General features: G+C 36.4%; 2 protein-coding genes across 4 annotated transcripts in view; one reads left to right on the top strand and one right to left on the bottom strand.

Annotated features, from left to right (window-relative positions):
• Positions 1-762: 762 nt before the first annotated feature.
• LOC126369591 (cytochrome P450 4C1-like) lies at positions 763-22,749 on the bottom strand. 2 transcript variants are annotated; one of them, XM_050014074.1, is made up of 10 exons: positions 22,730-22,749; positions 5,100-5,189; positions 4,719-4,832; positions 4,199-4,384; positions 3,640-3,842; positions 3,383-3,452; positions 2,955-3,153; positions 2,602-2,753; positions 2,036-2,215; positions 763-941 (listed from the first exon to the last, which is right to left on the bottom strand). In XM_050014074.1, exons 1-10 carry the CDS (start codon positions 22,746-22,748, stop codon positions 763-765), a joined length of 1,392 nt encoding a protein of 463 aa, XP_049870031.1. In that variant the 5' UTR covers position 22,749. The 2 variants fall into 2 exon arrangements, with proteins under 2 accessions (XP_049870031.1, XP_049870032.1); XM_050014075.1 differs by lacking the exon at positions 22,730-22,749 and adding an exon at positions 6,053-6,196.
• LOC126369589 (aminopeptidase N) overlaps positions 20,922-23,612 on the top strand; it is a 33,210-nt gene continuing 30,519 nt past the window's right edge. The window contains exon 1 of one of the 2 annotated variants that reach the window (XM_050014070.1): positions 20,922-21,061. The gene's annotated coding sequence lies outside the window, so the exon portion shown is untranslated. Of the gene's footprint in view, positions 21,062-21,097; positions 21,154-23,612 lie in introns of those variants that run through there. The other variant, XM_050014071.1, reaches the window with a different exon arrangement.

The following is a 23,612-nucleotide window of genomic DNA, read 5'->3' as shown; positions in this document are numbered from 1 at the left end:
AACAATTATTTTTTAACAAACATCAAGGTACTTTTAAGGTTAGTCACATTTTAAGTAGTTCTTCACTTCTTGTTGTGTGGGTGTTGATTCGATGACCGATCACACCAATCCTGGTGACAGATTATTTTTGTACCGCTAGAGGTCCCTGTCATTGCAATGTCTTCTCTTCTTCTTCTTCTTCTATCGTGTAATTTGTGAGGTGGATTACCAACCCCATCAACTCTGGTGTCAGGGTTATTATTGAGCCGCCAAAGGCCCCTGACATGGCTTATGTAACGACTACTAAGTAGTAACCGGGACCAACGGCTTAATGTGCCTTCCGAAGCACGGATCATTTTTCTTTCGGATAATCAGGTGATCAGCCTGTAATGTCCTACAACCAAACTAGGGATCACAAAGTGGTTTTCGTGATGTGTCCCCACCGGTATTTGAACCCGGGACCTCTGGGTCGTGAGCCCAACGCTCAAACCACTGGACCACAGAGGCCATTATGGCTTATTTACATAAGTTACGGTTACGTATTTACGTAATTAAGCAGTAACGACTAACTGTGCCTTCAATATCTTAGCCAAACAAAGGACAGACTCACTAAGTGATTCAAAAATCTAAACGGCTTATAAATCTATACTTACTCGAAGGACTTAAAATGAAATAAACATAAAAAATAGGTAATAAAAAATAACACAAAACTTGCATTTAATAATGCTTTTGAAGAAAGTAATTCTAAGTATTATTTTTAATAAATTAAAATTGTACAGTATATCAATTCCGATTTTCTAGTTCTACCATAAAGTTATCGACATCCTTCATAAGTAGCTTGAATTTCAACCGTAATGGTTGTCCAGGTATTGAAGATGTGCTTTTTCTTGCTGGAATTATTCGATAGTTCCTTAACAATGTGGCTAGGACTGTCTTCATAGCCGTCATCGCATACTGGGTTCCTGTAACAGTCGTATATGATAATAATGATATTATACGTACACACTAGTAGTCTGTATGACAACCGCAGCGAATGCCATCTACATAGATAGACGTCGTGTAGCTATTGGTCAAAGCCCTCGATATAATTCGCGCCATGCGCGGCGCGGATCTGGTGCAGCGAGGGCAGGCGTTAAGACAGTTTTAAACATAGCGTTGAGGCCTTCAGTGGATATTCTTAACTCTCACATGACTATTATAACATTCACTCTAACTTTAAAAATTTATGATTACAATATTTTGCCCAAGGAAATATATATTATTTTATTTTAGTCCTTTTTTGCCCTTACTGATTTCGACAAGAAACATTGAGACTGCCTTTCCAAAGCACCTTTAACAACGTTAGAAAGAAGCAGCTACATTGTATGAAAATGTCAAATTTTCCTTCAAATCTGTCTGTCTTGCAATATTTGAGGTCAAATTACTTTATTTTTTGCCCGTATTAAGGGTACTTTTTTTGGATGTTTCTAAAAGCCTATTAAATGGAGCAGTTTTTAGAAATACTTTCAGGGTCCATGACAATCTCAAGTGTTTATTATTCTTCGGCGAAGTTTTAACAACAGTAATAATTTTGATTGAATTCTCACTTTGACTTCCAATAACTTTTTTTTTATCTTTGATTTGACTTTGATTCATCTTTGATTGAGCGGTACACAGCCTTAGGCATAGTTGTGAAGCAAAATAAAATAATTATTAAGAAAGGGATAGCGACAAAATGATTATTTCTGAAGTAAGGTAGAAAATCTAGAAAAAGGTACAAAATGGGTCATATCTCCTAAACCGTAAATAATTGCTGAACATACATGGGGGTGTTTCTTGTAGCTAATGAGCCCCTCCATCTAATTTTTCATTTTGAACCTGAACTTCTGGGCCACCCTGTATACAATAATAATAATAATATTCAATATCTCCTATACTTAAAGGTTGCCTGGAAGAGAGTGCTACTTAGCAATAAGGCCGCCTATTGTACTAATTCTATTTCTCTTTTGTTTTGTATTTTGTTTTTTCCTGTTTGTGCAATAAAGTATTTGTTATGTTATGTTATAATATTACTTACCTGGACAATTTCTGGGTCCGTGGCTAAATGGCATGAATTGCGCAGGATGCTTTAAAGGGACATCGATAAACCGTTCCGGACGAAACTGTTCGGCGTCTTCGCCCCAATACCGTGGGTCGCGATGTAGAGCCCAAATGTTTACCACTACTCCACAATCACTGGGTACTGTTATTCCTGATGCTGAAAGTAATTTTAATTAATACGAATTGTTTTATATGTATCGCTACGTAATCTTGCCGTCCGATGTCAACCACCATTAGCGTGTTTGTGATAATTTTGATTTTGATAAATTACAAAATTATCGTCTACCTTGTATCTTGTTAGAATAGAGGTGGATTTCTGCGACATGCATTAGATATTAAGCAGCATTGATATTAAGAAAAATATTGTATTGTTTCATCTTTACCCACGTATTGAAAGAAATAAAAGCAGGTATGTCTGCTATGGTACTTCAATTGTATTCTAAAATAATACTAATATACTTGGTTGAAAGCGTAAGAAGATATTTCTGAATATAAACAGGGAAAAGGCAACTGCATCGACTAAAAGTATCATTACAAACTTACGTAAAATAACATCGCTCTCTACTCTTCTCATCACTATCGGCACTGGTGGATACAACCGTAAAGTTTCTTTGATCACAACTTCCAAATACTTCAAGCGAGCTAGGTCTCCTGCTGTTGTAACTCTGGTGGAGTCTTCAAACACCTCTTTCAATCTATTGGAAACACATGTAATATTAAGGAGCGACTGAAAAACGGCGTGTGTTTCTCCGAGAATGGACACAATACTAATTTCGTGACTTTTTCATTCTTCTTCAATTACACGTACTTTTTATAGATGTTTTTAATATCATTTCACGTTCATGGTTTAACATTTAAAAATATAATCATGCGTTAAAATCACAGTCAAAACTTACTCAGAGTAAACTTGTTCCTGAATATCAGGAAACTGAGATAGCATGAGTATCGTGAACGAGGTTGCCACGGCAGATGTATCTGTGCCTGCAACCACAAGGACCACAAACTCTTCTTGCATCTCAATGTCAGTGTATTTAAGTTTGCCACCAGATGACTCAATTAAGAGCTCTAGCAGAGGTTTGAATTTTTCTGCCATATCTGAAGAAGAAATTGTAGAGTTAATTGTGAATTCTAGATGGCAAATAGTTTATTGACAATACTGGTCCATCGTTCTTCAATTTTGTTTAGAATTACTTACTTTGGTCACGTTGGTCTAACAGAAAGCACGGTGAGGTGTGGATACTTAGTTCACCTTGCGATGGGTGTACCTCTACTATCCCAATTGGGATATAGTCGGCATCTTAAGTTATGTTATGTGTTTACTTACTTTGATTACTTTCCGATTGTACTTCCTTATTTTGATTTTCTTCAACCAATTTACGTTTAAAAGCAAATATCTGAAAAAAAAAAAAACATTATTATAGACAATTTTAATTGGTAAGATTGCTCGACGTGCTAATGAAAACAAAATTGTATTAGCATCTTAGCAATAAGATATTTAGAGATTGGATCTTGGTTACCATGTCGATGTAGTGTAAATGACATGCGTATAAGCTAAAATATATTACTTATTATATTATATACCTGACGAGCAACGTTGTCGATGAATTCTTTGATATTGGTCATAGTTTTAAAACTAGCAGTCAATTTGAATACAAAGTCGGGGTAGAGCCAAGGTTGAAATCCTCTTATTGCCAAAATATCCAAGCCTTTTTCTATGAATTTCAATAAACGCTGGATATCAACATAACAGTAATAGTCTTTTATTTTCCCTCCTAAGGCAGTTTCTGAGAAGAAAAGTAAAATTAGTAGTATGTACTTTACGATTTACTGCTTTTCTAGAATATTTTTTGTCTATTTGTTTTTCTTTTGTTTCTGTATTTTTGTAGTTCCTGTATGTGCAATAAAGTATTAGCCACGTACCCACCTAGAACCACCTAGCCCGAGGCAGCCCGAGGCACTTCCACACCAGCCGACGCATTTGGCTCGTGAGCTATTAACCGATTCGTGGCCGCGTTCTAAAAATCAACATACTACCAAGGGCCACATACAAAACGAGCGTGACACGCCTGGCGTGTCATAGGCCACGAATCGGTCTGAAGAGATTGTGGACTGTCAAAAGGAAGCTGTTTACAATACTTACCAAATATCGAAGCAAGAGTGCAAGTACTGATGTGATTGTAAAGCGAGAAAGAACCAGCCCCAACAGCTGATCGTAGTTGTTTTACCATAAAACGACTTTGTACATCAAACACGTTAACGAACTGATTCAAATTTTTGGAATTAAAATGAGGCAGGAGAATCTTCCGACGAGGCCGCCAGATATGTACTGAAAGGGTCACAAGATAAGCGTAAGAAAACTTTACATTAGTCTATACTTTAACAGCATATAGGAATTGTTTCCTTATAGGCGTGAAGGAGAAAAAAGTATATTTAATAAAAAATATCCTATTGAGCTTTCTACAAATAGATTCTATTCAGATCTATTATCTATGGATGTTAATAATGTAAATAACAACTGCAAATGTAAATAACCTAAATATCTAGCACAATAAAGACATTGAATTGAATTGAATGGATGGATTAGCTTAGAGAAGAAGTTATTTGTGTTTTCGGGTCCCTGCCAGTTGAATTAAATAAATTATAATAATCTTTAGACTTACCTGGTGCGGTAATGCTTCCGTTACCAATAAACATTTTAAAACACATTTGCATGATGTCATCTTTTTCAAGACATACCCTCAAAAATAGGCTTGCGGTTTCGGGATCTGTTACAACTGAAAAATAAAAAGGTAATACTGAAATTTATGACAACAGGCCTGAGGTTGCCCAGGTGTGCTCGGCTCAGGACGTTATCCGAAAGGATTGTGTTCGAAAGAATTAATCGACCGCTGTCGGCAGATGGCGATAAACGCATTTCTGCGTATAAAAAAATAACAGGTAAAAGTTATAAAAACATTAGGAGATTTTTGTAGGAATCAAGGGTATTGTTGTTTTCAGCCAAACTTTTTAAAGAAAGTTATAAATAAGTATAGACGAGTTACCTAAATAAAACCGGTGCGCTAACCATACTCCTGTAATGCCACCTTTATCAATTGTATCCCGGCCAGCCATTTGAATTGCTTTCATTCTTTCTACAATAATAAAAGTAAGAATCAAACATGGTTGCACGCGTTACCCTCCCCTTACTTGGGCACCTTATTAGACGACGACTCTTTGCGTGTGGCGGTGGCTTTTCGCCTGGGTTGCAAGGTGTGTGAACCCCACATATGCACCTGCGGTTCCATGGTGGAAGCTGATGGCCATCACGCACTGAGTTGTCGACGTTGCGCGGGGAGGTTCTCGCGTCACCATGCACTCAACGATATTATCCGGAGGGCCTTAGTGTCAGCGAGCGTACCCTGCGTGCTTGAGCCCCCGGGCCTGTGTAGGACTGACGGGAGGAGACCGGATGGTTTGACTTTGGTGCCTTGGAAAAATGGCAAGTGCCTGGTTTGGGACGCTACTTGTGTCAGCACTGTTGCCGCCAGCCACCTTGGTCGAACCATCCACTCACCGGCGGCAGCGGCTGAGGATGCCGCTGAGAAGAAGAGGGAGAAGTATGCAGCTCTATTGCCTGCATATAACTTCGTGCCCGTTGCCGTGGAGACCTTTGGTAGCTGGGGGGCGGACACCAAAATCTTTGTGTCAGAATTGGGTCTCAGGCTCAGGGAGAAAACAGGTGACTCCCGCTCCGGCTCGTTCCTGGTCCAAAGGCTGGCCATTGCCATTCAACGCGGTAATGCGGCTAGTGTTGTGGGCACCTTTGCTCCGGGAACAGTGAGGGGCGGGTTATTTAATGACTAGTTTTTAAGTTTGTATTTGTGACGTATTGTTATATTGATATTTACAATAAATTTAAGCATTGGTAATTTAAAACTTAAAAAAATTAAGAATCAAACTAGATTTTTTCCTACAATAAATATTATATAAATAACATTTCCCCTATACAATTTACCTTCACCACCACCAATAAATAAGTGAGCAATTCCTAAAACAGGAATACACCTGAGTCCAGTTTTGAAATGGTTTGACAAAAATATTAACTTTTTGTTTTTCTTTCGATATTGACAAATGATTGTTACTATTACACAAACTACGATATACAACCACATCTTGAATGAGTCAATTGTTAAAACTGGCATGTGGATATGATTATTTCTAATGCATTTTAAATAGTTACTGTGAATGGAATTAATAATAACAAAGACGTGGCCATAGTAGTGTTCTACATTCTTGGCAATTCCGCCTACTTAGGGTCTCCCAATTTAATGGAAACTTCCCAGTTGTCAAACTAATTTCTTTTTACCCGACTTCGGTGAAGCAAAAACGAGGGTTATGGTGTTTGATCGCTATGTGTATGTGTGTATGCACCTATGTTCCAACCTAACTTCTAAACCACCTATCAGAAATTTTAAATCAGGTGTCACTAGAAGAGTCTTAATTGTTCGGTGGTTATAAGCTATGACAATGTGACGTCACGCACGCTAAATCCAATATGGCGCCCTCTATAGGCCATAAACAAAGGACGAAAAAAATAATTGTTTCGAATAGTAGTGTGTCGAGTATCAAATGAAAGAGCTTCATTTGCACATTTCAAAAATATACATATTACTAGCTGTTACATGCGAGTTTCCTTGTATTTATTCGCCATGACTGCTCAGACATGTTCCGGATAGGTTTTATCTCCATATCTTGCATAAAATATGTATCGGAAGTACGTTATCTTAATAAATAAGACCTCAAAATAATATAAATCAAAATAAAAGTTTTTTCATAATCTAAATTAAACCCAGGTGGGGAAAAATCACGCTTTAAAAAATATGAAACAATACCATATTTTCTTGTTTCATACTTTTTAGAGCGTGAATGTTCCGTAATCAGGTTTTAGTTTTTAAACTTTTATTTTTAGGGAATATCTCACTAAGTTCTATCCTAGAAGGAGAAAACTATGAACGATCTAGACGGCTCTAGAATTTTCAGCAGATAATTGTGCAGGGATTTGGCACACCTGATAGCCATTTTACACAAACCAGTTAAGTATTCAATTTTAACATTTATATTTAAAATAGAGAATGAGAAGTTTATTTTTAGTAAATTGAAATTTGAAATATTTCATCAGTAAAGAATACAAAATTATGTTTTAAATATATACTTCATCTGTAGCGAAAGTACCTATTGGATACACCAGTCCTCTTGAGTTGTTGGTTGAATCGTGTAATGCAATTAAAGAATTAATAAGCTTATTTATATTTCTTAATGTTTACTATTGTAAGAGACTTTTCGAACGCGCGACACGTTGCTACTTGTACCCTTTAATCAAATTTTGTTTATAAGAAATACAACTGAAATTACGCCACAGTAAGCCGTTTTATTCAAAAGCCTCCATCAACAGAATATAATTCAGAACATCGTGACATTGCGATTCCCAATACACGAAATATGAGTGGTTGACGTATTTGTAAGTCGGAACACTAAATAATATAGGTACCTATATCTTAGAATAATAAAATAGTGTAGATGCACCTTTATTGTAGTCATTAAATGGTCTTTAATTGTAGAGATTGTGTCAAAAACCTAATTACATTTCGATTACCTTTATGATATAAGACAGTTATGCGTGAAATTTGGTAATATCGGTTAGGTAATTAGCTAAGTAGAATGGGGAGTGGGAAATCGGTCTGCCTCCACGTACTTATTTTTAAATTAAGAAGGTTAAATTATTGAATTATATTATTAAATTTGTACACCGAATTCACTTTAATGAATCCCTGAGCCCCTGATATTTATTTATTATTTGTTAATAAAGCTGCCATAGTGACCCATAATTTTTAATAAAAACCCATAGCGGACACCCGCTTTAGCTTAGTAATTCCCGTCTTGGTACGCAACCCTAAAATAGTTATTTTATTATATTTATTCATTGATGTATAGTTGATGTCATTTCTGTCTCTAATCTTTTTTTTTGTACAACTTGCAATATTTTTTACGAACCTTCTTATGTGTAACAAAATCTCATTGCAATTTACTTACTTTAAAAAACTATATTAAAATATATTCAGATTTACATATGGCAATGTGTCAAAGTCACCTGTCAAGTACACGGTTTCTCAAACTTTCTCCAATGCAACTCAAATGTTAAGTACTGAAGCGCAATAAAAAAGCATAGACCTACGTCAAGAATGTAAAAAATTCTTTGTTAAGAAAAATGAAATATACTTTCTTTGATAGATGACAGTCATGATAGAGATTGTAGACGCATCATTTTGAAGTCTCTTCGAAGTTTAAAATCGTTGTCTTATTGGCAAATGTACATTTAATTTATATTTTTAAATTATTACGTAATTTTTAATTTGATTTGTGTTAATATATAAAAAATCAGAAAAATGAGAAAACCATCACACACGGAACTCGCTATGGATTATGAAGAAGCTTTCGAGCTCACTGGTGATGCAGCTGTTATTATTACTATTGTTGTTTGTGTCATTAACCCCGGCCTTTGGCGGCTCAATAATAACCCTGACACTAAGGTTGGTAGGGTTGGTCATCAACCTTCCGACCCACGTGAAAGATGTAGATTTGTGTCATTTACATATCTATGCAAGCTTGAAATGTTGATGTCGTGTGTGGGGCCAAATATCGCCCACCCCATTAGATTTTACAGCCGTGATGTGTATTTATAATTTATTTTTAGTTTAGTAGTGAACGAAATTGTTGTAATTATTTAACACAAAATATGTACTTATTGTGTTAGGGCAAAATATTAAATTTTATCATTTTTTCTTTATTTTTGTGCCCCGTACCAAGCAGTGGGACGTATTCAGGTTATTTATTATATGTATTAAATTTTCATAAATATTTTTCAGGTCACGGTTCATTTAATAATTTGGTATTAACAGCGTGCAGTCTCATATTTATGCACGCATTAGTGGAAATGCAAGCAATGGCGTACGTCACAGACCCAGCAAGATGCGACCTCGATCTTACTGTTAATCAAAAGTCTTTAATAGGATCCGCTATATTTATCGGTAAAATGTTATTTTCTAAAGTGTTTCTAAATACAAAACGCCCTTTAAAAGATCGACAGTTAAATGTCGGAAGTAGAAAGTCCTAACTTAGAACTTGGTATCAAGAGTGACTTCTAATTTCTTGTGGCCCCGTCCAACCCATTAGGATTACAGGCGTGGATTTATTATTTATTTACATACAATAAAACAGACAGGTAAGCTTATCTCTAACATAGATATTTCTTCTAACTAACCTACATGACGAGACCTACGCGTACATATTCTTTTGATATTACTTCTACTAACATTAAACAAAATATAAACCTAAGCCAATAAATCTTATGTTTGTGTACAGGGTATTAGTGACATCGTAACGAAAACTTTGAGGGATGTTTCAGACCATGATTCTGAGTTGATATCAAGTGGAATTTTCCGTCGCAAAAGTATGGAATTGAAAATAATTAAAAAAAAAACACAAAAAAATCATGAATTTTTGGACAGGAAATTCCACTTGATATCAACTCAGAATCATGGTCTGAATCATCCCCCTCAATATTTGTTACGGTGTCACTAACACCCATACCTACTTGTATGGCTACCGTATGTACTTGTATGGGGTGTAAGTGACATCGTAACGAATACTGAGGGGGATGATTCAGCTGATTATTCTGAGTTAATATCAAGTGGAATTTCCCATCGCTAAAGTATAGAATTGAAAATAATTTTAAAAAACTAAAAAAAATACATGATTTTTGCGACGGAAAAATCCACTTGATATCGACTCAGAATCATGGTCTGACTCATCCCTCAAAGTTTTTGTTACGATGTCACTAACACCCTTTATATAAATCAAAATGAATGTAATTGTAATTATGCATACAAAAGAAGTAATTACTTAATCGGTGGGAAAACTCTCTTTCTGTTACGTACCTATTCACAATTAAATATCTGAACCGATTTGGTTGGAAATTAGCAGAGATAGATAGGTATATAATTAATATTTTAGATGTTGAGGTAGGGCGGGCTGAAAACTAGGGTTCTTCTTTCTAATTATTATTGTTTGTGATATTTCAGGTATAGTTATTTCGGCAATTTGCTGGGGCTCAATATGTGATCACTATGGCAGACGCAGAATAATGTTGCCGGCGCTAATAGGGGCGGTCTTAGCATCTTTTGCCTCGTCAATGTGCACTGTATTCTGGACCATGTTCGTTTTCAGGATAATCACAGGAATTTTGTAAGTTGTAACAGAAAAATACCTATGACGGCCGGTCATAGGATGGGTGACCGCAAAAAATAAAGTTTTCATCTCGAGCTCCTCCGTGCTTCGGAAGGCACGTTAAGCCGTTGGTCCCGACTGCATTAGCATTAATAACCACCAATCCGCACTGGGCCCGCGTGGTGGTTTAAGGCACGATCTCCCTATCCATCCATAGGGAAAGCCCGTGCCCCTGCAACGGGGACGTTAATGGGCTGGTGATGATGAACAGAAAAAAAAATATCTTTGACTTAGGAAACTACCCAATTTTAAGGTATGACATCATACTATATCTCCAATATTTTTTTGATTATTCAAGTCCTGAGAGTTAAAAAAGCCACGTAGAAGCAATTTATTAAAAACAAAACAATAATGCTATTTGACATTTGCTTGTATTGCACACTTACTTTCTTTTTCAAATCAAATCATAATTTATTCGCAGATGGTTCGTGATTTTGTCAAACAATTGTCAAATTGCAATATTGCTTTTTTAAATGAATTGCATCGATGTGGCCTTTTTAATCCATCAGGGCTTGAATATCCAAAACAATATTGGGGATATATTATGACGTCATACCAATAAATTGAATAGTTTCCTAGGTCAGAGATAAATAATGAAATTCTGATTACTAAATAAAGGCAGATCTAAAGGTGACAAAAAGCGTTTCTTTTTTCTGTTTAACTTTTTATAAATTTTAAAAACGAAAAATGTAATAATAAGTGCGACATTTTGTCACGTTTTTCTATGACGTCTTAGGTTGCTTTTTCATACAAATTTTATAGTAATTTCGTGTTTCGACTTTTAGTAAAAAATACCTATAGGTCGACAGGGATCTTAACCATGGAGATCTTAGGGGACTCAGATAGTTTTGACAGAAGGACGCTGCTGTCCAGCATCTCCATACAGTCTCCATTCATAACAACCGTCAAAAATGACATGAGGAGTTAGTTCCGATTACGGCCACGTGATCCTTTTCGCTAGTCTGGACTATTCAAAAATCAATTGAAATTCAAAAACATCTTTATTCAATTGGTAACATAGTTACACTTTCGAACGTCTTATCGGCCTAAAACTACTGTAGCTTCTCTTCTCTTTTCGGAGGTATGTGACCTAACCTGTATTGGGCTGGTTCTCCCTTCGCGGGTTGGAAGGTCAGACAAGCAGTCGCTTCTGTAAAAACCGGACCTGTCAAATCTTCAGGTTAGGTAAGCGGACCCTGTGAAAAACAGGATAATGGTGGGGATGATGATGAACATTGACAAGCTTAAATACATTTTATTTTAGAGTTTCAGCTTCAAGTGCGACTGTTTTGGTGTATCTTGGAGAATTGCATACCGTATCGCATAGAGACGTGGCCATGTCGTGGGCGGTTAGTGCTGTTGCGGTCGTATTTGTCATTATTCCAGGTAAGTGTTATCCTCCGTACATACTGCGAGACATATACACACATATTCATGTGTGTTCCATATACACACATAAAATTAATAAATAAACATTTGTAATTTAGTCTTCTTCTATCGTGTGGGTTGTGAGGTGGATTACCAACCCCATCAACCCTGGTGTCAGGGTTATTATTGAGCCGCCATAAGCCCCTAACATGACTCATGTAACGACTACGTACGTAAGTAGTAACCGGGACCAACGGCTTAACGTGCCTTCCGAAGCACGGATCATCTTACTTTTTGGACAATCAGGTGATCACCCTGTAATGTCCTAACCAAACTAGGGATCACAAAGTGATTTTTGCGATTTGTCCCCACCGGGATTCGAACCCGGGACCTCCGGATCGTGAGCACAACGCTCAACCACTGGACCATGGAGGCCGTTAGTTATTTAGTATATCACACCGTCTTTCATTCATATTATATATCCCGCCAATGTACAATCATCACTAATTTAAGAGCTACGCTCTTGTCGGTATAGCATTATGCATGCCACTTTGTAGGGAAAAATAGGACAGTGGTTTAGTGGAGTCGCGCTTGCCTTCCGCCCCGAAGTACTCTGTTTGCCGCGAGTGCGATGGCGCCCAGAATAATCTAATTCAAAGTCGTACTAGGATCGTGAATATTACTAACAGTTACTGCTGATCTCTGTCAGTTTAATGTGCAATAAGGTCACGTTAAAAAAAAGAAAAACAGCAAAATGTCAATAAACGAAACGATATTTTTTTCAAAACTAATTTTAATAAGTAAGATTTTGTTTAATGAACTTAATGTTCCTTTTATAATATAAACTTATCCTTCCTTTTATAATGATCTTCCAAGTCGAAAGGAAAACACATTAAAGTTTGAAACGACTACCACGAAACATCTTATTCAATAAACAGCCAATATATAAAAGTAAGAAATGAGTTTATAATTTAATAAAGATAATTAAAATAATGTTTTATTTCAGGCATTGCATGGATGATTATTCCTGGACAATGGACGTTTAACATCGGTTCTATGGAAATAAAACCTTGGCGGGTTTTTATGTGGCTATGGGGCTTAATAGGGTTATCAGGGGCCATTTTACTATTTTTTTTGCCTGAAAGCCCGCGCTTTATTTTAGCGGCACAAGGACCGTTCAAAGCAATGCCCATTCTTGGAAAAATGTATGCTTGGAACCATCGAAAAGAACATTTAGAATATCCGGTAAGTAAACAAGTATTCGTACCTGGTATTTTTTTTTTTCAAAAAATAGATGATGCCTACGTTACCTTAAGCACTCAACCATTATTTGTTTTAAACCATTATTGCTAAAATATTTTAATGGTAATTGTAAGTATTGTATGGTAATAACAACTAAGACCTTTTAGTATTAAATCCCTATTATTTATTGTAACATTTGTGTCGGGAAATCCAGGTCAAATAGTGGTTCATGTTGTGATTTGACATACATACATACATAAACTCACGCCCGTAATCCCAAATGGGGTGGGCAGAACCACAAATAATCAAAGACAACTTGCAGCCACTGTTGATACGAAGTCCTAAGATGGATATGATGAACCTTATGGTGATAAGGGATCAGCCTATCGCCCATAACATTAGTCCATCATGTTAGAGGACGCAATCCCTCTGTCGGTTTTTACGACATGCCCGGGAAGACAAGCAGCTGAACGTGTTCTATGTTTTTTATTTGCTCCCAGAACAGCATAGAAGCTTGATTTGACATAAGATATATACAATAAGCTTGAGAACAACGTGATGGAGTGTCACCATACCCTCTCCAGTAGTTGAGAGAATGCTTTAACGTGATGGTGCTGATTACAGTACACACTACTAAAGTTATACCTGTCATCTTATCCGCCGTAAGGAAAAAGGACGGGTAATCGACTTGCCTAAAATTTACGAAAGTCAAAAAGGTTATCATAAAAATAACGATACGCTTTTTCATGCTACCGAAAACTAAAGTTACTTACTGGTGCTATTACCTGTATACACCATCTAATTTTATTTTAAGTTATACCTGTCATTTTCTTATCCGCTGAAATAGAAAAGGACGGGTAATCGACACGTATAAAATTTATGGAACACACGCCATGTTTAGAAATAAATTTAAACAACCCTCTCAAAACTATACATTGACCAATAATCCGACAGAATTAAGACGACAGTGTACGTCAAACCCAGATTCGCCCACGTTATTCATCCATTCACTCATTCATTTTAAAATTAACACCTGTCAAGCATCTGTCCCTTTTCTTTTCGACGGATAAGAAAATGACGGGTATAACTTAAAATAAAATTTGATGATGTCTACAGGAATCAGGGCTATTATCTACCTTTAATTATTATACGTACACTTCAGTAATATTTTATGTTGAGATAAACATACACAAAACCCTTGTATGTTCCACTGCTGAGCACAAGCCTCCCCAATCAATCAATATGTAATGTGAAGATACTTATAACTAACATTTTTTGTAGGTGACCACTGTTAGGACATCGTCAATAATGCTACGTTCTGGTGATTCAGGAATCAAAGGAACTCTTCGGGACATGGCGATGTTACTTAAGCCACCAATGTTGCGATGTTTTCTTATAACGCATTACTGTATGTTCATAGTTTACTTATTGTAAGTTATTTTTTTCCATATAATATATTTAGGTTTGATCATAAATTGTCATATATCATAAATATAGCATTCAGAGTAAAGCTATAGTTAGCTCTTAAGTTATAGTCTTAAATATAATTGAGACAAAATAAACCCGCCATACAACGCCGATACGTGTTCCCCGAGTTACAAACAATTATGACAACGGACAGTGACAGTGATAAAAAATTATGGAGTGGACATTGGGTTGACATATATTTTTATCACTGTCACTGTCGATTGGCATAATCGTTTGTAACTTAGCTAAGCCCATTTTCTGTCTGTGATGCGTTATGAGTTATGACACATTCATGATTATGGTAACAATGACAACTGATGATAATGTAATATTTTATTAGATGATTAGATGATAATGTATTATTTTATGTATGTATATGGAGAAAAAAATATATAAAATAAAATAATGTAAATATTATATATTGCCACTTAACTATCCCCCACTACCTATGGGGTTTGGCGTGGATGAGCTAGATTCACAGCTAAACTTCTTTCTTTTTTCAGGGCAACTGGTATATACTTATGGATGCCAAATATTTATAATTTATCATTGCGTGATCTTAAACGCCCGTACTCAGTTTGTAATGTCGTTCAATCTGACAAATCAAAAGCAGCCGAGGTAAAATTGTTTCGTTAACTTAAAAAAATATTTAAAAACCAGTTTTTTTCGCTTAGGAATAAACTGTTTCCGAATTTCGAAATGTCTTTGAAGAACATCCAAGGCTTTGGATATGTTCAGGAACCCACATAAATTGGCTTGTCCCTGTTACTAATTACCTGACAGCGTGATAAAAGAATCGAAGTGCAGTTGCAGTAGACAGTTTGGAAACTGCATTAGTCGTCATGCAGATGTAAATATTGTCTAATGCTACGGCCATACTACCGCTCAGCCGGGGAAGGGGCTAGAAAAGGTGCCCTAAACAAATTTTACCCCCCACTATACAGGGAGGTAGCAACCGCGGCTGCCTTTGCAAAATGACAACCGTCAATGAATCCACCAGCTGCTGTCGCTGTAGTCGAAATCGACTGTGAAGCATCATATACCGTGATATAACAATAATTATGGCCATAATTGAAACACGTAGTTGTATACGTGTAGCCACAATTTATGACCACAATTTTACAATGTCCATCGATATCGCGTTTGGCTGTAGGTAATAACTAAACAAAAACACGCAGTTATATCTGAAATAATTTAATGCCATCATTATTGTGGTAACATGGCGGATAAAGGATAAGGTAAGTGTGGCCGTAGCATATTCCAGCAAATTCAACACGCTGTCAAGCACCTTACCTTAGATGATTGCGTATGAAATAGGCCCATAGATCACCTTTTCGACCACATCGTACGTCTTATCTTTTATTACAGGAACAACTACAGTTTGCGTTAGGTTATACGGTAAGTAACAGAATTCTAGGAAGAAATTGCACAACAAGCGCTAGCGCTCTCGGCATACGAGGTCCAGCTGCAAGTGCTCAATTTTGAGTCAATTGTGACCCGGTGATTCATTTTCTATATGCTTTAGGATTGAAGATATGTTTTTTTTTTATTAAGGCATATCTTCATCGTGTTAAAAGTAAGTTAAAGAGTTCCAAGAGATAATAATGATCCATTTTGTTTGCTTTGTCAGTGGTTTGCAGGAGGAGGAGATATGGATTGTTCTACTAATTCAATAAATACTATGATGTACCCTATGTCTATGTTAATGGAAGTAATATTTTTAATTCCTTTTGTTATTGTCACCATAATCATAGACAAGGTGAATAAGCGTCTTCTATATGGTAAGTACGTACGTAGTTTATTCCAAAATTATTATTTTTTTTCGAGTGTTTTCTTGTGGTTTGGTCATAGTAATATATAATAATGGTTGCAGCATGTGTGATGATACCTTGTGCTATATTTATTGCTCTGAGTGTGATGATTCCTAACGTGATCACTGCAAACGTCTTCATTACACTTGGACTTTGTAGCGGTAGCTGTGCATCAATATTATCTGCTCTCGCCGTAGACGCTTTCCCTACAAGCGTAAGGTAAGAAACATTAAGTAATCAGAATAATTAATTTCACCCATTATTTATTTTATCACCATCAGTCCGTCCTTGTATCCTCATTTATTGCAAAGGACTGGAATGACCTGCTGCATCATTCGCGGGAAACATCGCCTTAATTAAGAGTAGGTACAATCTTGGAATCTTAAAAAGCTAGTGTGTAAGTATTAATATTTACTAGGTACGTGAGGACAAACTAGGCTAGACTTCACTTCACTTATCATAAGATAATTCTTTGTTACGTGGATTTGTGCAAAAAATAAGGGAACCATCTATTTTTTTTTCTATCATTGGCATCTTGGCAATGATGAATTGCTCCAAGTTGCTTAAGTGCCATTTAACGAGTTCTTGAAAACTATTTTTTTTATTTTAAAAAAGAAAATCTCCCATTGACATTGTAAGCTAGGGATTTCATCTTTGTCATCACGCAATAGTAAAACGAGTTATAGTGGAGTGGGGGTGAAGTTGTGTGAACCAAATTAAAAAAAAATCACTCAGTTTTTCATCATTGCCAAGATTAAACAAGAACTCAAAATACCGACCTTTTTTGGACTCAGACATTTTTTTTCCAGAGCACTGGCAATGTGCACGATGTATATGATGGGACAAGTGGGTGCAGTGGTTGGTAACACAACAGTGACATTGGCTGTAAAAGGACCTTGCGAGTTAATATTCTTCGGAACCGCTGGCGCTGTTGCAGGTATTGAAGTATAATTAACACGTTGATAGTCCCCATACCAAATGTTTTGACTTCCTTGTAAGTCCCGCATATTACTTAAATTTTTATACGTCCTGTTAAAAAACGTAAATAATAATAAATGTATAGGCTACTTGACAACCTAGTCAAATGAGATACTTTTTACGAAACGTCAAAACGGGAAATACTATCCTGTGACGTCATCAATAAAAGCGGTCAAACATCGTACTCATTGTTACTTAATTCATAAATAAAATTCGAATCAGTTTGATTTTTGATCATATTAGAGTGGCTTCTATTTCTATATTAGCATTTTATAATTTATTTTTGACCCAGTCAAATACCCTATTCTAAACACTTCACAATGCCCATTGAGTGCAATGGGTCACGGACGTATGGAGCTAGTCCGTCATGACCCGTATATGGATCACTAGACTTAATTTCAACGTCTTAAGGGCCTGTTCCATCATTTGCTGATAAGTTTCTGACAGTACCTCTACGACAGCACTATTTAGTGGTGAAACAAACCCTTCTATTAAAATATCTTCTCACTTCACGTTTACTAGTATTGAAAATCATAGCCAAACTGCCTTGCTCTCGCTGGCATATTTGTCTGCTAAGAGGAAAGTCCAATAATGGACTGTATTATCTAGCAAAATTGCTTTACGCTTATCCTTGGCCATGTAATGATTAAAGATCTAAAGCCACGCACGTGATGAATTTAAAAAGAAGAACATGTACCTACATGAAATTCTAATGTTTCCAGCGTCCGCTGTCCTCCTCGGTCTTCTTTGGCCCAAATTGGAAAACGTCAGGAACACAATGGAAAGCCGTGGATTTACATATTGACGGCAGTTTCAATCCGTGTTTTTTATTTTTTTAGATAATGTCTTAAGCATTGAAAAAGATTATTGTAGCTAAAAAATAAGTGAATAAAATTACGGCTTTATATTACTTACATTAAAATGTGTTTCGTATTTATTTTTTACCAGTCTGCGGTGAAACAAAAAGGAAAGGTTGTGTTTGACTGCTGTGTACAGTCATCAGCAATATCATGTACCCACTTTAGAACCCTGTCGCAAGATCATATTTGACATTTAATGAGAGTTACGGTTTAATTTGGCCAAAAAGTTAATGTGACATGGTTTCAAAGTGTACGACATATTAGCACTCGTAACCGTATGTATGTGAGTGTGTATGCACGTCTGTTCTAACCTAAGTTCTAAACCACCTGACAGAATTTAACATGAGTTTTAACAAATGTATTTATTCGACAATTACGTTGAATTGATAACATGACTGCTCAGACATGTTCCCGATAGTTTTTATCTCCCAATCTTGCATAAAACCACAGACATTTAAGTATTAAGTATCTGTGCATAAAATACCTCGGCCATTATAATTTTTAATAATTATATACCCGATCAATGGGAAAACAATTATTAGGTTAAATCGCACAACGTCATCTATATTGTTTTTGGGAAATATAGCCTGGAAAGTCCCTAATTGGCATACGACCACGGCTATCTTCTAAGCATCACTATTCGGAAGGATTTCAGACAAATATACATATTTTCTTGTTTCATACTTTTAAGAGCGTATTTTTTCCGTTGTCGAGTTTTAGTTTTTAAACTTATATTTCTTTTATACTTCCATTTGTCAGGGTCTGTCTGTCTCACAGACATTTATTTTCATACTTTAATATCTATGGTCTGTCTACCCTACCTGTATTTCGTAGCATAAACTTTTTCATGTTTATGCTAGTTGCTTCTCTTCTTAGTTCAAAACAAAATATTCAGATGGCGCAATCAACAACACACAACAACACAGTAAATACTACAGCCACTTGTCAGTAGATGGCGCTAGTGTATACGTTTGCTTCTCAGGTTTGCTTACACAAACAGAACTTGCGATTATACTTTTTAATGTTGAGTTTGAGTAAATCAAATTACCTCTTTTTTTATTCATGAAAAGAAACCCACCCAATTTGATTCTTTAATAATAATGTCATCGTAAATGTGAATTTTAATGTAATTTGTTTTTTTTTTGAATTTGAAATAGGATTTAATTATGGTCAACATCCAATTGTTACATCTCTATTTTATCACAATCAATATTTTAATAAATACGAAAGTAACTCTACTTTTACCATTTTATGCTAAAACCGCTGGATTGATATGGTAATCTACATTTTTTTGTACTTTTCAGGGACATATTAATCAATGTTCACGCAGAAAAAGTTTGAATGAAACTTTCACAACCTGTCTTATTCTTGATAAGTACATATAAGTAGGTGAATGAATGTGGTGCGGTGAATGTGGTCACCCGGATCAAACCATATCTCACATAGTGAACGAGTGCTCTCTGCATCGGTTCCCAGGTGGTATAGCCGAACTGCATTGAGTGACGGATGCGGTAGAGACTTGGTTAGGGGAGCTTCAGCTGGATATATGATCCACGCAGGATATTTTATTTTTGTCTGCCATACGCAATAATAATATTAAGTAGGTGCCTTTATGTTGCAAGTCGGTTTGTGGTAGATCGCACTTGACCTTTTTCAAAGTAGGTATGTCCTACATGTTGACAACGTAGGTGGGTAGTTCTTCGAACACCGGAAGCACACCCTGTTCCACCCTGGCGGACACTTCATACAAACATCCCGTTTTACACAGACTCTACACGTTGATTTTATCGTATACGCGCATCTGTGTGTGTGACATCTGACGCCATACGATTGAAGACTAAAGTAAGACCGAAGGGGGTGAGGTAAACCTAGCTCAGCCCCTGGTGGGGAGCGGAGAGTTGCCATTCCATATGTAATATTATTCCTTATTCTAAGCCAGAAGTCAAAATCAATACCATGAACGGAAAAATACCTTAGAATCTTTTGTCTTTTTGTAAATATCCAGCTAAAACTTATGTATGTCGGCAAAAAGACCAAAGATATATGTTTATAGGATATTTAGGATATTTTTGCGTCTACGTTAATGAGATTGACCACCGGTGATCGAAGATCTAAGTAGGTTCCTATATTCATTATAATGAAGTAGTTCAGAGTACCTATAGTTTGGTCGGTAATAATATTATTATATCAGAAATAATTCTTAAGGCCCCTTCATACCTACGGCATACCACGAACAATAAAAAGCATGAATGTTTTACTTCTCTTTCTTCATGTCTCCAGCGTTTTCTACCCCATGTTCGCAGGGTCTGCTTAACTAACCTGAAGATTTGACAGGTCCAGTTTACCACTGAATCGATTGCCTGTCTGACCTTCCAACCCGAAGGGAAAACCAGCCCAATGCAGGTTAGGTCACATATCCGAAACGCATTTTTGGCCGCATAAGGTTTTCTCAATAATGTCTTCCTTCACCGCTGAGCACGTGATAACCATTTATGATCTAAACATGAATTCGAAAATAAATTCCCTCTTACCGTCTCTCACCACTGCTCACCCCTTCGGGAATATGGGCGTGACGATATGTTTATGTAAAGTAATGTATTGGTGATTATTTTATGCAATGTTTATATCAAAACTCGCAAAGAACACGTGTCATGACACACTTTATACGGAAAGACAACATTAACCTTGAAACTCAACAAGTTCCCGATGAAAATTCGGGGAAAGAGGCTTGGAATAACATCTTCAGGGATGAGAAATTGGCGGTTGATTTTATTAGGGGGGCAAGAATACAGTCCCCGCTCTGGACCGCAGTCGCGTCGCAACCACCGGCCGAAGTACACGACTCCCTCAATCCCTATTCCTTCCCGAACCAACGTCTAAGTACCAAAGTGTGAAGTCGCGTGAACGCTCACAGTAATTACACCGAACAATGGAGTAACGTCACTCTAATAATAGGTAGGTAAAGGTTTTTTATTAGCCACTCAGTTGTGGTATCAACATGGTAGTGTAAACAATGTTCCCGGGAGAAACGAGTCGACGCCGGCTTGGTGAGTGATAGAATTTTATTGAACAGTTGTACTTAATTATTAAATTATTCAATAATAATTATTGTAATAAAATATTTTTCAATATGAACAATATTTTTTGAAAAAGAAAACAAAAATACTTTACTGAAATAAAAAACTTGCGATGCGCTGTGTAATTTCATAAGTTTCTTCATCATTAAACTGTGATGCAGGTAATACGCGTTAGATGTTATTTTTATTTAACATTACATTAATAATATCGTAATACCTATGCCTGTCTGTATGTATGTATTTATTTTTGTATTCAAAGCAAAAGATAAATAATTAAACTGGAAAATATTGTAATTAAAAACTGCAAAAATCATTTTACTTGATGCCGAGTTGTTTAGAACTGCTGTTGCCTTATTCTGAGAAAACTGGTATTTTAAAAATTTTCAGTGTCACGATATCGTAACAGATTGTCACACTACAAAAATATTTATATAAACATTTCGGAGGGTAAGCAGTTTTTTTTATCAATAGAAGCGAATGAAGCTTTTGGCAACGTTTAATACGAGTACACTATTACCTTTGACGATTCATCGGTTTCATTTAGTTTCTACGAAGTATGTGGATTATCTCATGCTTGCTGTCCACAGAGCCGGGAAAGCGAGAGACACGGCTCGAGGGCGCCGTATTTTCTATATTCGCAAATATACATTTTGTGTAATTTCCGAATACAAGAAAATCGTGTAAATTGCCCATATACAAGGTGGACAGGAAGAGTAAAAAAAAATTGATATACAAATGCGAATTAAGGTACCCAAAACACCGGTGTTTTGACCCGGGTAGATTGCTAATCTAGGCATATTTACGATTTTATAATATGCGGCACAACGGCCCGCGTGTCCCGGTTTCCCGTCTCTGTGGACAGCATGAGATAATCCATATACTTCGAAGAAAATATCAAACCGATGAATTGTCATAGCCAATAGTGTATTAATGATTACTAAAAGCTCTATTCGCTTCGAAATGTGAACTGACGGGCCCGCTTATCTCACTTTCCCGGCTCTATGCGCTCGAAGCCTAATGCTTTTTCTGTTTGCGAGAGTTATTCGGCTCAGACTGACCGTGAAAACATCTCTGCGGCAATAAACTTTAGATCCGTTTATTTAAAATGCCCGTTCGCCTTGTTTTTCTCTTCTCTGTTTACTTTATAAATCTATAAGTTGCCTTACTTCTTGCCTTTAGTGTATTTTAGTTACCTCATTTGTTTGAAAAAACTAAAGCGTAGTCGGTTATGCTCGGTTTGTTGTTTATAAAGATAATAGGTACTAATAAAATATTCTTTTAGTTATAATAATCTTATCACGACTGTTTTTTTGAGCGTACTTAGTTACTTTAGGCGTAGTGTCGTAAATCAAATTATCCTATCGCAGGAATGCTATTATGCTACTAGTGAGTTGTAGTAGTAGTAAATACTTCGAGGTAAATAGTTTTTTAAGAGCAAGCGACAAGCAAGCAAGCAAAATTAACTTTATACTTACGAGGACGAAAATATTTATTAAAAATCTGGTTTATTTTATCGAGCCTAATAAGTACTTTAACGAAGCCTCACCTAGCAGGGTCCACAGCATACCAGCGTCGTGGCTTGCGCCGCGGCCAATGCTGAATGAGGCCCTTTTATAAAGGATATTGTTGACCAGTCCATACACTCTATTACAATTTGTCTTAATGTTTATTATCTATTAATTTGTACTCTGTTGTGTAAGTTGTTGTTCTTGCGTGTTTTGATTGTAAGTTATGTGTTATTCCGTGATTGTTTTATATTTATTACTGTGGTGTCCCTTTATTATAACCGTTTCTTTCATTCTTCTTTCTTTCTAAGTAAAATTTGGAAATACCAAATAGTTTGGTAACAATCTATCCTTATAAACAATTATTGTTTGTAATAGTGTGTCATTCAAAGACTTTAATACCAAATGTAAAACTTAACACCTATTTGGACTGAGCTTAGCACCAACGCCACCAACCGAATCGTTGTGTACCAAATTATTAGCTCGTCCCAACTGTCACGCTAACGTGTAACGTTATAATTCTAAATGCCCCACCAATATGTGTGTCGTTTATCTTTTTACTAGTTTTATTGTGTTGGAACCCTTTGTGGGACTCACGTTCTGTAGGGAGGGCTCTTGGGGAAACAATGGGACGGGCACAATAGGCAGTGCAGGGGTTCATATAGGGGATGCAATGCACTATCACCCCCGAGCAAACTTGCTATAAATATCGGATTTATTAGCTGGTTATCTCGGTCTTAGATAAAATTGGGATTTACTTGGGTGAGTAATATGTTTGAGTGCCCACGGAGTTTGTGCGGTGACTATAGCAACTTTTCAAAGATCATGGGATTATTATTGTAGAGTTTCCTTGAAGTAGTAACTTTTATCTTTTATGGATATTGAAATGTGCACGAGAATAGGGTAGTTTCCAACTAGTCAAAT

Source organism: Pectinophora gossypiella, chromosome 9 (genome assembly GCF_024362695.1).
Source record: "Pectinophora gossypiella chromosome 9, ilPecGoss1.1, whole genome shotgun sequence".
Taxonomy (NCBI): Eukaryota; Metazoa; Arthropoda; class Insecta; order Lepidoptera; family Gelechiidae; genus Pectinophora; species Pectinophora gossypiella.
This window is presented reverse-complemented; position numbering and strand designations above follow the sequence as displayed.

Excerpts from the sequence above, each read along its gene's own strand:
- LOC126369591 (XM_050014074.1), bottom strand. Across the intron at positions 3,843-4,198 it reads CACTCTTGCTTCGATATTTG|AAACTGCCTTAGGAGGGAAA; the intron begins GTAAGTATTGTA and ends TTTTCTTCTCAG. Across the intron at positions 3,154-3,382 it reads ACAATCGGAAAGTAATCAAA|ATATGGCAGAAAAATTCAAA; the intron begins GTAAGTAAACAC and ends TTTCTTCTTCAG.